Consider the following 17,313-nt stretch of genomic DNA (forward strand, 5'->3'; position numbering starts at 1 on the left):
GTTCCACACAAATTAAAGGGCCCAAATCATACCAGGAAAACATGCCCCAAACCATAACACTGCCCCCACCAGCTTGAAGGGTTGTACTCATGCATGTGGGGTGCATGCTTTCATGCTGTTTCCGCCAAATTCTCACTCTGCCATCTGCATGATGCAATTGGAAACGTGATTCATCAGACCACATGACTTTTTTCCAATGCTTGACTGTCCAATTGTTGTGTTCTTGTGCAAATTGGAGACGTTTTATCTTGGTAACTGCAGACAGCAAAGGTGTTCGAACAGGCCTTTGGCTTCCATATCCCATACGATGCAGTGTGTGGCTAATTTTCCTACAAACATCAGGTGGTCATAATAATCTGGCCACTCAGTGTGTGTGTGTGTGTGTGTGTGTGTGTGTGTGTGTGTGTGTGTGTAATTTCAGAGAGGAAGAGAGAGGGAAAGAGAGATAGAAACATCAAAGATGAGAGAGCATCATTGATTGGCTGCCTCCTGCACCCCCCGCCCCATACTAGGGATCTAGCTCACAAGCCAAGCAGGTGCCTTGACTGGGAATTGAACTTCAACCTCCTGATTCATAGGTCAATACTCAACCACTGAGCCACAGCAGCTGGGCAATGACTTCCTTCTTTTTAATGACTTTTTAAAAAATATTTTAATACTATAGCCAGTCTTCAAACCTTGTATGGTTGCAACAAATTTTCTATTTCTTTCCTAACTTAGACTTTGTTCTATTTAAAGTCTTATTTATATATGTTTTAATATGACAACCTATTGCATAGGGAGTAGATAGGGGATAAATCATAGAAACAAGAAACCATTTTGAGTACTTATGATATAAGGACCTATTCTAAGGCATTTGCATTTATTATCTCTTTTAGCTTCATATTGGGTATGTGCAGAAGATATTATTATTATTGTTGTTGTTGTTATTACTACCTTCACTTTACAGATGAGGAAATAATAGAGGGTGCAATCATAGAGGGTGGGTACCAAGAAAAAGATTTGTGTCATTGTCTACTGTGGCAGAAACTACCTGTACTGGGTACTGCCTTTTAAAGTTTCAGATTTAATTCACATAGTCAAATACAGAGAATCAGAAGATTCTGGAAGTGTTAATATTAGAAGCCAATTAACAGTGATATTCCAGCCACTTCCCAGTGAAGAGTTATTTAAAGATGAGGCCAATTACAATAGTATTTTTATTCGTTTAATTATTTTTAGTTAGCTTTATCTAAGCTATGGGTAGTGCCAAAGAAGAGGTATACACTTGGTAACAGAATACAATTAAAGTTCGATATTTATATTTGTTGCAGAAACCTTTATTTGAAAATGATGAACGGCCCGTCCTAGGGAGAGTCCCCCCAGGAACTATTAATGCTTTCCTAAGCCAAGCTGAGAATGAGGCGATCGCTCAAAAAAGAACTACAAATCCCAGAATGCCCTTTCCCCCATCTTTTCCGCGAGAATCGGAGGGGAGTGGCTACATTAACCAATCCCTTCATTGAAAAAAACCTATGCTACCAGCCAATCAGAAGGCGAGCAGGCGCTGGAAGTCGGGAGGCAGAGGGCGCGGCAGGTTTGAAATTGGGAAGTTGGCGCGGCAGAGGGAGGTGGGTCTGCAGCCTGGCGGTTAGCTGGGGTCGTCCACGTCCTGTGCGGGGCGGGCGGCGGGGCCCAGGCGTCCCGGAGAAGGTGAGAGAGGTGGATTTGGGGCGGATGTGTGTTGGGGGAGGGGGTGCGGGGCCAGTGTCCGAACGCACGTCCTGTTGTTTGTGAATCTGGGCCTCGCGGGCGGGCAGCGGCGAAGCTGAGCCAGACGCCTGTGGGTCCCTGGGGAGGTTTTAGGTCTTTGGGGCGGTGTTAGCGTTCCAGAGAACTGGTGGCACCTGGGTCTGGCAGGACAGGCTTTCCCAGTGGAGGACGCCGAGGCCGGAGAGTGTAGGTGGCTTGCTCAGGGCCTGGACGACACCCACTGACCCGCCCCCCCCCCCCCAACCCCGCCTCCAGTCTTCCGTTTGCTGCCGCCTGACCTGACCTGGGGTGGGAGGCAGCGGGGGTAGGTGCGTGGGGTCTTATCCTGCCAGAGGCGCCGGCACCCGGGACTTGGCGATTCAGGCTGGAAGTGAAAGTGTCAGAGTTGGCAGGTTCCTTAGGTGTCACCGATTTTACTTGTGAGGAAGTGTATGTAGTGGGCGTCATTTTCCCAGGGGCATGGAGCGTGTGAGTGCCCCGTGCAGGTACATGCCAGCGACTTTCTAGGAGGTACGGGTGCCCTGCATCCTGCTGCACTTTAGCCCTTGGTAACCCCAGGCGACTGAGCTGCTCTGGGATATCTAGAGTTAAAAGTTAAGTTGCTAACCTTTTCTAGCAAAGGTCAAACTGCCAAAATATCACTGATTGGAAGATGTGCCTGATGTGATTCAAGCAACTTAAAAAATACAGTGTGTGTTCTACTTGTTTTGTAGCGTTGTCTAACAAAATGGTAGAGGATGAGCTGGCACTGTTGGATAAAAACATAAATGAGTTTTGGAATAAATTCAAAAGCAGTGTCAACGACACCTCCTGTCAGATGGTGGGACTAAGAGATACCTACAAGGACATCAGTAAAGCATTCACAGGTACCTAACGTTAGTTTGTGACATTATGTTGTCCTTTGCTTTTTAGTGTTATTTCAGCTGAATTGAAACATCAATTCCAATTTCTCTTTCAGAAAAGCTGTCTGTGAAATTGAAGGAAGAAGAGAGAATGGTTCAGATGTACCTAGAATATCAAAATCGTATGTGACAATCTGTAGATCTCAGAGTTTTTTTAATATTAAACATCTTTATGAAATCCCTGATACAAGTAAAACAATGTATGCTGTATGAATGTGTGTGTATGTATGTATATCAAAATAATAAACATTTGTATTCATATCCAGCTTAATAAATAGAACATCCCATGTTATACCTACCTCTTTTCCCACCTTCCAGAATTAACCTATCAATATTTTGTTTCGTGTTGTGGTTTTGAATGTTATGTAAAAGGTATTATTTTGTCCCCCTTTTTGATAGTCTTTGGTGGTGAGTTTTATTTCTGTATTTATTTGAAGGGGGAGAGCTACAAGGGTCATGATCATCTGATTTTTTAAATCTTGGTTTTATTTGGTATTTTTTTAAAAAATATTTTTATCTTTTTATTTCTATTTTCAAAGACACATAGGAAAGAATAGATTAGGATTCTTTTCTTTTTGTTCTTTTAAAGATTTTTTTATCATTAGGAAATATTAATTAAAACATGCTGTATTAATCTTATGAAAGTCAATACTTTGGTCTATCTTAGGTATGCATTGGAAAACAAAGCATATATATTCCAACTAATACTTTGTGCTTTTTACAGAGATCTGCAGGCAGAATAAGCTTATTCAAGAAAAAAAAGATAACTTGTTAAAGTTGATTGGTGAAGTAAATGGCAAAAAGCAGGATTTGGAAGTACTGACTACAAATATCCAGGATCTTAAGGAAGAATATGCTAGGAAGAAGGAAAGTAAGTTTTCAGGTGTACACATGTTTAAACATCAATCTAAATTTCAAAGCGGTGATGGTTCACAACTCTATTTTGCCTTGTCTGCAGTTTATTGATCAAAATAGACATTATGCCTTAGCCACAGTGGTTCTTAACCTTCCTAATTCCGCGACCCTTTTATACAGTTCCTCATGCTGTGGTGACCCCCAACCATAACATTATTTTCGTTGCTACTTCATAACTGTAATTTTGCTACTGTTATGAATCGTAATGTAAATATCTGATATGCAGGATGTATTTAGGCGACCCCTGTGAAAGGGTCATTCGACCCCCAGCTTGAGAACCACTACCTTAAAGGCATAGCCAGGACTCATCCCTGTAAGGGGTCTATGAAAGTAGCTGAGTGGGTTTTATTTTCTGTTTTACTTAAAGGTCCTTTGGATTTCTTATATAGCCAGAGTAAGAGTGAAGTTAATCAGTGAGTTTAATTAAGTGTAGTAGGAGACAGTTTCACAAAACAAGATTTGCTTGGGAGAAGCCATAGTATAATTTAGGTAACAAATTTATGGATCATGCATTCTCTGACAGAAACTATTAAGCAACCTCTTTATGCTGGAAAATTACTTTGTTTAAAAAACTTTTATATTCAAATGAGTGTTTTCTTTGGAGTCTGGTTTGCCCACAAAGTAATCAAATCTCAAATCTCTTGAAAATAGCAAAGTTTGTTTTGTTAATGCTTTTTCTTACAGAGTTTGTTTGCTAGCCTACATTATTTTTCTTATCTGCTATTTATTACTTAGGACATAATGTGCTAACTTTAAGAATAATTCTAAACTAGCATGAAATAAAGCTGACTTCTTGTGAGAAATAATTATGTTTAAAAGAATAGAAATATTTTTCCAATGAAGCAATTTCTTGGCTAACCAGAAAAAAACAAAACAGTATAAAGGAAGTCTGTTTCTCTGCCAGCCATGCAAATCTTGGCCTGTTTATTCAATCTACTAAGTGATAAAATAGAATAAAACATTCCTCTCACTTGTGTATTTTCTCACAGTTTTTCCTTTCATCTTGAATGAACAGAAGCCCCTTTTGCTAATTGGTAGAGATAGAAACTGAATAAATTTAAGCAGATTCATTTGTCTGGCATCATTTTTATAGTTGTTTCCATGGTTCTTAAATTAATTAAATGAGCACTGAGTATTATTTAAAATATTTGATAGTGTGTCTGTTTTCTTTACAGCTATTTCCACTGCTAAGAAAACGAGTGAAGAGAGGTTGCAAAGGTTACAGAAGTCTGTAGACATATTTAAAGATCGACTTGGGCTAGAAATTCGAAAAATTTATGGTAAGTATATTAATGTCAATAAAACAGGAAATTAGGTGTGTCATTTTTTAAGTAGAGGAGAATTAAAAACATTTTTTTTTTCAAAGCAAAAATATTTCATGTTTTCAAGTAAAATAATGACTATATTATTAACTTTTTAGAAAGTAGGGGGAAAACTACAAAATTTTTATCACCATAACCTAAGTACTAATGCCTTGGTTATTTATTATCCAATATTTTAATAAATGTATTTCGGGCATGGTTTGACAACCATGCAAATAATTTTTGTTCTTTGCTCATACTGGTATTGTGTGATTAGCATTTCTCCAGTTGTTATATTGGTAAATTTTAAAATGGCATAATAATTCATTCCATTAACATATCATTAGCACGTGTATTGCCTCTAACTTTTGGGTTCTGCCGTTTTTTTAGTTTTAGAAGTACTACGGGGAATGTGGACTACTCCATTTCTTTTGTATAACTTCTGTGGCATTCCCAGAGAGGACTTACTGGTTAAAGCATGTAAATATTCCAATGGCCTTTACATGTATATATGCCAGTTTACAGCACTGCTTCTTGTGCTGGGAGACCCCAAGATTACCATCATGTTTGGTGATTTGCCAGAAAGATTTACTGGACTCGGCATATATTCATAATTTTGATGAAGCACAATGCCTTTTTTTCTTTTGTTATTTGTGATTTTGGTCATATGTAAACTACAATACTTTTAAAAACTAATTTGCAGCACACATTTGGAGATATTGGTTAAGTGAATATAAAGGGTGGGACAAAAGTAGCTTTTGGAAAATAATTCAATAATTAATACATAATAATACAAGAATAAACTCTATTTTGTGTACTCACAACTACAAACCTATTTTTGCCTCACCCTATATATACTTAGTGTTTAATGACTGATCAGAGACAAAGATAAGAAAGCACATCTCCATCAAAAGCTTTGGCACTAAAATGTTCTCACATTAAATAGCTTAATCTCTTTTCAGGTGATAAATTGCAGTTTATATTCACTAATATTGACCCTAAGCATCCTGACAGCCCATATATGTTTTGCCTGCACCTAAACGAAGCAAGGGACTATGAAGGTATGCCCTCTTCTCTATAACTGGTATTTAAGTTCGCCACCCCAAAATGTTACTTGAATCAGAATATAAAGTAATAGGATGAAATAATATTCCCACAGCTATTGTTTTCTTTTTCAGTCTTGCTTTTTGGGATATTGTCTTATAAAGGCTGTGACTATAATAGATTTTTGATAGCACAGTGCCACAGTGGCAGAAAAGTCTAAAAGCTAAAAGATCACTATATTATGAAATATGAGTTATCCTTTTAGAGAATTCAAAGCAAAGCTATAAAGGATATGACTCCTTAAATGTGAATACTATTATAATTTATCCAAGTAGGTGATTTTAAAACCAAATGTAAAATCATTAGACTCTGGTAATTTTTGTCCCCCCCCCAAAATCAATTTTACAAAATTATTCCATCCTAAAAAATTCTACACATTGGTAATTTAGCTGAGTTACTGATTCTCTAGCAGGCCAGGTAGCTTTTGATTTATGGGGAATATATATGATTGGTAATAGTGTGAACAAGAAGAGAATGGAAGTATATTTATCTCTTTTTTATTCTTCTAATTCCCCTTTGAAAATGATTAATTTATTGGAACTCAGGAAATGGTTCTCAGCTTTTGGTGCCTGTGTTCTCACTAAAGCATTTATAGGAGACACACACTCAGGTGAACTCTTTAGTTGGCTCTCCAATGTGCCCTTGAACCCAATTCCTGTTCTAATGAAAGTTCCATTTTAGGACTCGAATTCATGTACAAATATTTGGCTTTTTTCTCTCTAGGTAAATATCTCCTAATCCAATGAGTGCTGAATTTTAAGAAGCAATCCCAGGAAACCTCTTACCTAGCTTTTAAATTTTCTCCAAATTGGATTCCTCTATTGCAGTGGTTCTCAACCCTCTGGCCCTTTAAAAACAGTTCCTCATGTTGTGACCCAACCATAAAATTATTTCCTTTGCTACTTCATAACTGTAATGTTGGTACTGTTATGAATCGTAATGTAAATGTCTGATATGTAGGATGGTCTTAGGCGACCCCTGTGAAAGGGTCGGTCGACTGCCAAGGGGGTCGCAACCCACAGGTTGAGAACCGCTGCTCTATTGCTTTATAGTGTCATAGTATTTGATAGTGTGTTAAAATAGATTCTGCAGTTTAATTTTGAACCAGCTGGTTTTTCTCTATTCTTTCTCTGCTTGGGCCTTGTTTCCTAAACAATTTCTACCAAAGAGCAGGATTGATGTGGTCGAATTTCTTCCCCTTGAACAAAGGACAAGGTTGATGGTAGAGAATGCTGGATCGTCCCTTTTCTTTGACCTCTCTGGAGACGTGCTTGCTCCCATATGTACCATCTGGTTCAACGGCATATGAGCTCCGTACTGTTATTTGTGATTTGAATATCATTTGTTTAGTAAGCCCTATAAATGCCACTTTTGGAATAGTGACATTTTCTAATGACCTCCCTCATTTGTGAGACTTCAGACCCCTCCTCCCTATAATTGTAAGTAATTAAGGGTTGGAACTTTTTTGATTCAGTGGTAAGATACTAGAAGTCAGGACAAATTTCTGTAGAGAAAACTGACAATAATTTAAACACATACACACACACAACCTTTTAAAAATAGTTTAATTAAAATGTATAGGAAAGATGATGAGAAATGGCATTCTGTTCTTTATCACTAAGCTCTTCAATCCCTTGCCTACCATCTGTTTAAATTTAAATCAAGATTGTAGTACAGAGATTGGAATATTTAGTGATTAAGCAGAGGAAAGGTTCAAAAGATAGTTAAGATATGAAAATTATGTGTATCTATCATCCTATGCTCAAATCAGTTCAGTAAAATGGGAATAAAATTATGAATTTTAAAATTATGAATCAGATGAAAGCATCTAAATTGGAAAACTTCTCCATAAAAAAATCTCATTCAAATTGTCTTTTTTTTCTTCTTCTAGTGTCAGATAGTGCTCCTCATCTTGAATGCCTAGCAGAATTTCAAGAGAACCTAAGGAAGACCAAAAATTTTTCAGCCTTTCTTGCCAATGTTCGGAAAGCTTTCAGTGCTATGGTTTATAGTTAATGTATAAATAGTACATAAAATAAAAGCTGTTTCTTTTTCTCCCCTATTTTGTATCTCTTAAAAAGAATTCTCATTATCAATAGTTTGCCTGTAATCCTTTTGGATTTTGTTTTTAACATTTCTGTGTGCTGTGTTTCTTTAAAGTATTTAATTAAAATCTTAGGAAACAAAATTTATAAAGTCAAATGTGTTCTTTTTAAAATGAAAGAATATATACATATACAGTTGACTCTTAAACAACATGGGTTTGAATTGCTCATGTCAACTTATATGTGGGTTTTTTTTTCAATAAATATATAGTCATCCATCCATACCCCTGGGTTTCACATCTGCAGATTCAACCAAGCATGGCTAAACAGTATTTTCAATCTGTAGTTAGGAATCTGCACATACAGAAGGTTGACTTAAATTATCCATGGATTTTCAACTGCATGGGGATTGGAGCCCTTATCACTGCAGTTGTTCAAAGATCAATCATATATTTACATACATATTTTTAGATAAAGTTTTATTAATATATATTATATATCATACACATATGTAATAAGTATATATTTTTTGTATTATTAAAATATGTATTATATATATACCTCTGAAGGTATTGTGGTTGCTTTCCCTCCTTAAAAGATTAGACTCAAAGAGTGTTGGTTGTGTTACTGGTAAGTCAGAAATGGAGAACAGTTTAAATTCTGGGTAAACACAGATACTTTCTTCTTCCTTTCTCCTAAATTGCAGATAGCATGTTTCTTCACCCGACCAGCTGGGAAGCTGGGTCAGAGGTGAAAGACCGAGATGAGTAATGTCGAGCCTTACTGAGCAGGACTAGTTTGCCATGTATGAACACAATGGTCAGAGAGTGAAGAGGGGCTGAGAAGAAGGGAGAGATCGGGAAGATGGGAGCAAAAGGTCAGGGTAGGAGTGCAAAAGAATGGCCTGAGAGGGGCAGTGGGGAGCTGCTTGTTTCTCATTCCCTATTATCAAGATATGCCCATCCCATACTTTCCTTTGCCAACATGATTACCTAGTAAGTGGCTGAGGACGAGGAGGAAGATTTTTTTCTTTTTTTTTGTTTTGAGAGAGAGAGAGAATGTAATGTAGGCCAAAATATTCCTTCCCAGGGCAATGAAGAACCTAAAAGGAAAAGTTACCCTTAGCTATTGCGCTCTCTACAATGGGGAAAGACTTCTCCAGTGAGGTCCCCAGCACCACTCGTCTTAAAAAAAATGTATTGGATCAGGAGGGCATGTTCCCCTTTTTCAGCCAGCTTCTTGAGTGTATGGTTTTTCTCTACTTTCTCCAACAGTGCTCCTTCCAGGTATGTCTGCTATAGTTTAGTCAGTATTCTCAAGATTGGTGCAAGTAAGCAGTGGTTCTCAAAGAGCAAACTTGCATCAGAATCACCTGGGGTCTCTGACTGAGTGTGAAGTGGGGGCTAATACTTTGCATTTCCAACATAGTACAGGGTTATATGGGCGCTGCTGGTCCAGGTGAAAATTTGGCTCAGCCCTGACCAGTGTGACTCAGTTGTTTGGTGCACATTGTCCTGTGCACCAAGGGGTTGCCGGTTCAATTCCTGGTCAGAGCACATGCCTAGGTTTCAATCCCCAGTGCGGGGTGTGCAAGAGGCAGCTTATTGATGTTGTGTTCTCACATTGATGTTTCTCTGTTCCTCCCTGTTCTCTTTCTCTCTCTACCTCAAAATCAATTATATATATGATTTGGCTCTACTTGACAACCACTGGAGTAAGCACTTAACCCCAGTGTCCAGAAAACTCAATTTACAAGCCAGTTGAAACAGATCAGTAACACATTTGCCACCTCATATAACTGGCCACCTGGCCCCCATCCCTGCTATGTACTCCCTGGTGGGACTCCTTTGTTGTCCCCAGATCTCTATCATAAGACCTGAGCCTTTGGACCAAGGTCTTTCTTGACAGTTCAATTTGCTCCTCAGTTGGCTTCTATCACATAGTTCCTTTGAGAAAGAATTTTTTCTCTCTAATTCTGTGAGTCTATTTACTCCCATCTTAGCTCAAAGCTCCTTTTCTCAACATTCCCATGACTCCTGATCAGGTTCATATCCACTTGGTTTGGCAGATTTCCCTGGCTGCAGGGAAATCACTTAGCTTCCCTGAGCTGAGCTCCCATCTGAATAAGCATGACCTGGGTTCTCTAGCTCGCTGATTTCTCACTCCTGTTCCTTGTTGCTGCTCAGCGAGAGGAAGGTGGGGGGACCCAGACCCTGACCCCCCAACCCCTTTCAGGATCACAACATACAGGAAACTCTGACACCCCATCCAAATAGTTCTATCCCTGTAGCTGCATTCTCTACAAAAGGTTCCTGCTCTTCTCTGCTTGCCCCCACACCTTGGTTCAACCTTCTCATGCCATATGTCCCCAGGTCACTTTCCCAAGATTATACATTCTGTTCTTCCTATGTAACATAGTAAGTGACTATAGAGCATAGTATTTTGATTCTAATGTGCTTCTCTTGCTCCAAATCAGGCTGATTATCCCACAAAGCCATTTTGGGAAAGGAGGGCTTTTCTCTTGGAGGGGGGAAGAAAGCTAGACTATGCTCAAATAATTATCAGTTAAAGCCTTATAATACAATAAAATTTACTTCAGTCCAAATTGCATATTATATTACTTTCTGATGAATTAGAATGGATTATAATATTCATTATAAGTATTAGTATGGATAATTGAAAATGAAAAAAGTGAAATTAATAATCTTCTGGTTGATAGTGTGATGGATATGTTAGCCTTTACTAGAAAGGAGACAAATTAGAATAATGCTTTCGGTGAAAATCTGGCTCAGACCTCTCAACTCCCCTATATTTCTGGTTGTCAATGTTGCTAAAAACTTTCTGACGTATGAAACTGCTTAGAGGAGTATAATTATGAAAGCCTAATTAAGAGTTTAAAAATATTAAAAAATTTTTATTCTATATAGAAACCTTGGACATATAATTAATCTTCACAATATATAATTAATTTTTACCAGAATCGAAGGGTACCATCCCCATCAGTCCAATCAGAAAATTCTTGCCTTCCTAAAAAGATCTTAAAGATAAAAATTGTTATGCCCAGCTATATTTGTATTTCATCTAGTTTAAGACTATAGCATTTCTTTGAAGTTTAATAATTACATATCACAGCTGCAAAAAGAATATGTGGTAACATTTCAAAACAGGAAAACCATTTATGTTTCTATAAAGTAAAACGGATTTATGAAGAGGAATCTCTTTCTTTGAAAAGTACTTTCAAAGAGTTTCAGGGTCCAACCACCATTATCATCACTTTCTCTATACAAACGATTCGGTGTAAGCTGCAGTCAATTGCTACATAATTTTTTATCCATCAAGGCTAATGGAAAGAAGTAAGATGAAAAGGAAATATAAGTTAAAAATTTCTGTTCATGGTCCAGTGGCCTATTATTCAACCCACTTTCTACATGCAGAAAGCTATCATTAATACACCATTAAGGATGACATTAAAACTTCTGATCCATTCTTCCAGGCTTTAAGTTATGCCTCTCATAACAAATTTTACTTGAGCTCCTTCAGGTCTGATATCTGTATCTATAAATATCTCTATGTATTAGTTATATCCTATAGGAGTGTAATATGCACAGTATAAAAATATACGTACCTTGCTTTGAAAAATTCCTTCTTGAAAATATAAAATCTGAATTTTAAAAAAAAAGGTAGCGGGCAGGGGAGACATGGAATGGATTTTACTTACTCCTTCAAGGCAGACTGTATTTTGCACAAATGGAGACATACCCAGATGTTTCTCTCAACACCATGACTTTCCATTGAATGGAGTGTGTGATCTCCAGGCTGACTTGGGCCATTTTCTGAAAGATGCTGCTGTACCACTTTTCTCCATTCCAAATTGTTACCCTCGAGAAAAGCTGGGGTCTACCTCTCTCATTCCCAACGTTTTCCCATTATATAGTATTTAAGAAAGCAACATAAATCTCCTTTTCTCCAAATATTCCATTTGATAGTGAATGTTGATTTCTCAAACTTTCCATCCAAACTGGAGACTCATTCGCATTTTTTATTGTTTTATTGCTTCAAGTGTTACAAAGAGTATTACATACGTCTCCCCCCGCCCTTGACAATCCCCTGGCCTCCCCTAACCCCCAGTGTCTTATGTCCATTGGTTATGCTTATATGCATGCATACAAGTCCTTTGGTTGGAGACTCATTAGCATTTAAAGTACCTTTCATTAGGAAGTTGCATAGGGTATTCCTTTCATAATGACCCCGCTGGGAAGTATAGAATTCCTGCTTTTTAAATTGGTATATGGAGTTTCCAAACAGACAAGGAGGCACAAGATACCAGGCAGTCTCCTTCCTAACCCTTTCCCATCCGCCTTGCTCTTGTTCTCAGATCCCCATCCACCTCTGGCTCACACTTGATCTCACTCTAAGAGCAGTTCTGGTTGTGGGAAGAAGGTATATAAGCTGCTACCTCGGAACGTCATTGGCTCAGGATGGAACTCCACCTAGCGGACCTCTTATCTACCGCCCCCACTTGTGATCACTCAGACTCTTGACCTCAGTTTCTGACCCCTTATTCTAGTCTCCTAACTTGGGTCTATTTCTCTTGTGTCTTGTCTGCCCGTCTTTTGCTGAGCTCTTCTTCTTGGGCTTATTCTGTGTTTTTCTCATCTCCCAGGCCCTGTTTGACCCCTTGGAGGCCTACTGTGGCCTGTTGCCACTCAAATCCAGAGGAAGCAGACATCTGAGTCCTAGGACCTGATGTGCTCTCAGAAAACGATGTGACTTCATGCAAGCAGCTAAACCCGCCTTGGAGTCTGTCTGTCCGTGACACCAGGGGTTGCACTGGGTCATCTCCAGGGTCTCTAAGATTTCGAAAACTAGGAGCCATGGGCCTCTTCCCTGCCTCCCTTCACCCTCCCACCTTCTGACTTTGTTTCAAAAAATAACCGAGAGTACAAAGCACTGTGACCTGCAGGTAGGACTCCATCACCCAGTTAGAGTGATAAACTTGGGAAGATCACAGCATTTATCTTTATTTGCATTACAGTGTATAGTTTACAGTGTGTGTGAGGCAGTGTGCTGAGAATCTTGTTTCATGCCCGTGTACCCAGCATCTGAAGGGAGCTCCTGCACGTAAGCAGCGGGAAAGTGGCCTTTTTTCCCATTTAAAGATCCAAACCACCATCCTTCTTCTTGTTTCCTGTGAATAGTCACAATGTCACCTGTGAAAATGCACATTTAGTTAGACAAATGGGTCTTTGCAATTTGAGCACATACCTGAGCCCGATGGGTGAGATAGTTTTCGGGAGAGCCTGCTTTCAAGGAGATACCTGATAGCATTGGTTTCTGCAGGTGATTCAGATGAAGCAAACTTTATTAACCACCTCTGGATGAAGCAGGCATAACGCAGAGCATATTAAAAGAGTAAGATAATGGACAGCTAAGTTATGGCATAATATATTTTGATTAAAAACAGAATGACGCCCTAGCTGGTATGGATCAGTGGATAGAGTGTGGGCCTGCAGACTGAAGGGTCCCAAGTTTGATTCCGGTCAAGGATACATGCCTGGGTTGCAAGCTTGATCCCCAGTAGGGGGCGTGCAGAAGGCAACCGATCAATGATTCTCTCTCATCATTGATGTTTCTATCTCTCCCTCTCCCTTCCTCTCTGAAAGCAATTACATATATATATATATATATATATATATATATATATATATGCACACATATGTACAAAACAAAACAGAATCACGTTGGAACATGCACCTTCATGTTGGCTGGCTCACTTTGAATATAGCTGATGGGTGGTCACCAAACCCTTTCTTGGTGTCTGTGCTTTAATGGTTGCTCCTGTTGGTGTCTGCAATTGTTTGGTATGTTGACTACTATGTCTTTGCTACCAGACTTTTCTTTAGATTAAGGCAGCCTCTCTCCATTAAATGTGACAGCTTCACAATCCAATGTTTCACTTAATAGCTTTGCACAGAAATATAACTCCTCATTCCAAACTTAGGTAGCTTTAATAAAATATCAATTTGAAGACAATACTTTTTTAAAGCTATGATTCAAATAAATAGAATTCCTCAGAAACACATGGTTCTTCTCGAATTCTCTATTTTTAAAAATGCTATGCTGATATTAGTAACCCTGAAGTTTAACCTGATGCCCAAATCCTCTGGCTCTCCTTGCCTTTTGAGAGAGTCCCTTCTCTACAGCTGCCTCCTGCCCACTTCCTTCAGGATCCCAAAGCTACTTTAGCATGAGCATCATTTTATGGCAGCGGTTCTCAACCTGTGGGTCGTGACCCCTTTGGGGGTCGAATGACCTTTTCATAGGGGCCACCTAAGACCATCGGAAAACACATACATAATTACATATTGTTTTTGTGATTAATCACTATGCTTTATGTTCAATTTGTAACAATGAAAATACATCCTGCATATCAGATATTTACATTACTATTCAAAACAGTAGCAAAATTACAGTTATGAAGTAGCAACGAAAATAATTTTATGGTTGGGTCACAACATGAGGAACTGTATCAAAGGGTCGCAGCATTAGAAAGGTTGAGAACCACTGTTCTAAGGTAATATGTTTAGTCTTTCTTTCTTTCATTCTGTTCCCCAGTCATTTTCTTCTTAAAACAAAGGAGACTGGTAACCCCTCTTCTGTCTCTCCTCAGTCATAAGTCACTATTCATTCTTATAGAAAATCATTTTCAGCCTAATTTCTCAGGTCAGCAGATTGACAAAATCTATTAACAGAAATTTAAAGGGATAATTTAAAATCTTACTGCCACTTTCCCTGAGCTCCTCATTGTATTTTTAGATCTCACTTAGGATATGACATATAAGGATAGACTTTGCAATCAAGGAAGAACTAAAGACAAGCAAGATGATCCATTTATTGTGTAACTACGTAACTCAAACTCAGTACCCTGGGTTCTAGACGGCATCTGGGAAATGGTTTTTATGAATATGGAAAGCGGGAATAGAGCATTTCATTTACATACTTACTGCCATAGGTACCCTCAGGATGACATGGTGAATAATGAAGCGACTTCTATAACACTTTTAAATAAAGGCAACATTGACTTAAGAAGAATGGAAGAGAAGGTCTACTTTCTATTTCCTTTTTTGGGGGCTTTGTGTCTTTACTTATTTCGGCGGTAGAAGGAAGAGTAATTGCCTGGAGAAATCTGATTGGCAAAACGAAAAGGAAGCTCCCACTGATCACTAGCAAATGTGTGGCGTCCCTGTTGTTTGGCTGCAAATATCCATCCTGATTTTCCCTGGGTTCTGGGTGCCACGTCCTGCTCACGGATAAAAGCTTTTTCCTATGACACACTGACCTTTTCCTCACCAACTGTTTCTTTTCCAGGCCCCTGCTTTAGCTTTCACATCCCAATGTGGTCACTAACTGGACACGCCAAGAAAGCTGAGGCTGGCGACGTTTCCTTCTTTAATAATATTGAGGTCAATATAAGCCATTATGTAATATCTTTCCATGTGAAACAAAAATCTGTGACACAAAGAGGGGGCCTGCTTCCTGAGATTGGTCATAGAACACTTTCCTGAGAGATAAGTGGGAGAAATATGAAGCTGGGGGTCCTTTGCCGTGGGTTCTAGAACTTGCTCTGACACTCAGCCATGAGAGGAAGTCACTTCACATTCCTTCATGGTTAGCTTTTAGAAAAGGTGAGACCACCTCTCTAATGACTTTCCATGACTGCCGTTCTACCCCCATGTGGCACTGTGAGCAAGCATGACTGAGTCTCTACATTCAAACCCTGCACCGCCACTGCCTGTGACTTTACCCAAGTACTTACCCTTTCTATGCCTCCGTCTCTTCAGCAATAAAATGGGAATAAATAACAATAACCACTTCAAGGGGTTTTATGAATATTAAGTTGGACAGTGGGCTTGCAATAATGTCTGGCACACAGTAAATACTGAACAGATGTTAGCTATTTCTTTTATGTGTTTTATCTTTATCTTCTAAGAAAGGTGATTGTAAACCTGAACTGAGTTGACATGGTGGTAACCTCTATGGCTACTGTACTAAGTCAGAAGTTTTATTCAAATTAAGGATTTCAGCAGGGGAAGGCAATTAAACATTTGAGAATTGTTCTTACCTACTTCCAAATCCAATTCATCATCTTGCCTGGCTTGAAAAGAATATAAGGCTTTGCAAAGAATGTTGCCGTGCTGGGCCACACCGGAGGCTGAAAGTTGGATCAAGTTATAATTACCAATGCTGTGTCAGTAAGCAAGAGGAAGAGGATAGGGAGCTCTGGTTATTTAGCAGTGTGGTGCAGAGCTTAAATAGATCGAAGTCTTCTCAAAAGAAAAGTTTATAATTTTATAAACTATTTATTCCTTGATTCAGTAACTGTTTATGATATACCTACTATGTATATCAAGCATGTCAAACTTGCAGCCTGTGATGCGTCCCACAATGAATATTTTTGTGGCCCAGCCAATATAACGGTATGTAAGAAACGTTTTAATAAAAATTCCGTAACTTAATTTTTACAATATCCTGTTGTACATAATTATTAACAATGAACTACAACGTTCGCTAATCACTGATTTCTATAATCATGTTGCATTCATTTCCCTTATGCCCCTTACGCACAGGCGCACCATTTCTCTCCACTAATACTAGCAGCACATATTTTAGCAGCCGATTGCCGCGTCATTGGTCTTGGGCTGACTTGTTTGGTGTGTGCAACAGGAAATATTTCGCTTTCGGAGAACAAGAAAAAGATAGGTTTATTTGCATTACGCTTATTAATTTGTGCAGTTTTTCAGTGTCTGGTAAGTTAATGTTCAAGAAAATATATTAATTTTTATTAAAATGTTCTATTATTTTATATTAATGATTACTCATTTATTTAAGCCCTTTGTATTCAGCATGTCTCCATAGAAATAAACCTATGTTTCTATGAAAACTGAAGCTTTTGTTTTTTTTGTGGCCCACAAAAAACCTTGTTTATTGGGCCCGTGTTAGCCTTTGAATTTGACATGCTTGCTGTACATGGATTGTATATGTTATATAATTAACAATGACATCACAATATAGAAAATAAGTTTGGAGAAAAGAATTATTTTAATAATCATAAAGATGATAATTTAAAATTACTTGCTTTCCACATGAACTTAATCAACAGCAGTTGACTGATATGTGTGGTATGCATGCTTTGCTCTATGCATGTATTGGAAGACATACACAAGTTTTGTCATTCAGGTATATATAGGGGACACTTTGACCATATGCTTCTTAACATCATCCCTGTTTTTCAAA

The 17,313-nt window shown here is 38.5% G+C and overlaps 2 protein-coding genes across 5 annotated transcripts in view; one reads left to right on the forward strand and one right to left on the reverse strand.

Annotated features, from left to right (window-relative positions):
- The first annotated feature begins 1,567 nt into the window (after positions 1-1,567).
- On the forward strand, positions 1,568-8,036 carry SPC25 (SPC25 component of NDC80 kinetochore complex). Of its 3 annotated transcripts, none has more exons than XM_059704209.1 (7): positions 1,568-1,610; positions 2,466-2,618; positions 2,711-2,776; positions 3,379-3,525; positions 4,745-4,849; positions 5,833-5,931; positions 7,866-8,036. In XM_059704209.1, exons 2-7 carry the CDS (start codon positions 2,480-2,482, stop codon positions 7,988-7,990), a joined length of 681 nt encoding a protein of 226 aa, XP_059560192.1. In that variant the 5' UTR covers positions 1,568-1,610; positions 2,466-2,479; the 3' UTR covers positions 7,991-8,036. The 3 variants fall into 3 exon arrangements, with proteins under 3 accessions (XP_059560192.1, XP_059560190.1, XP_059560191.1); XM_059704207.1 differs by having other exon boundaries at positions 1,572-1,692; XM_059704208.1 differs by lacking the exon at positions 1,568-1,610 and adding an exon at positions 1,809-1,942.
- A 4,976-nt stretch (positions 8,037-13,012) lies between these two features.
- Positions 13,013-17,313, reverse strand: part of NOSTRIN (nitric oxide synthase trafficking) — a 54,174-nt gene continuing 49,873 nt past the window's right edge. For both annotated transcript variants that reach the window (XM_059704211.1, XM_059704212.1), the window contains exons 15-16: positions 16,142-16,231; positions 13,013-13,229 (exon numbers count right to left, since the gene is read on the reverse strand). In XM_059704211.1, the coding sequence (XP_059560194.1) occupies positions 13,063-13,229; positions 16,142-16,231 (257 nt within the window). In that variant the 3' untranslated portion in view covers positions 13,013-13,062. The remainder of the gene's footprint in view (positions 13,230-16,141; positions 16,232-17,313) is intronic.

The sequence above is a fragment of the Myotis daubentonii genome, chromosome 7 (assembly GCF_963259705.1).
Source record: "Myotis daubentonii chromosome 7, mMyoDau2.1, whole genome shotgun sequence".
NCBI classification, from domain to species: Eukaryota; Metazoa; Chordata; class Mammalia; order Chiroptera; family Vespertilionidae; genus Myotis; species Myotis daubentonii.

Coding starts and splice junctions, on each gene's coding strand:
- SPC25 (XM_059704209.1), top strand. CDS start 2,480: ATGGTAGAGGATGAGCTGGCACTGTTGGATAAAAACATAAATGAGTTT. Junction 2,619..2,710: donor CATCAGTAAAGCATTCACAG/GTACCTAACGTT, acceptor TTTCTCTTTCAG/AAAAGCTGTCTGTGAAATTG. Junction 2,777..3,378: donor GTACCTAGAATATCAAAATC/GTATGTGACAAT, acceptor TGCTTTTTACAG/AGATCTGCAGGCAGAATAAG.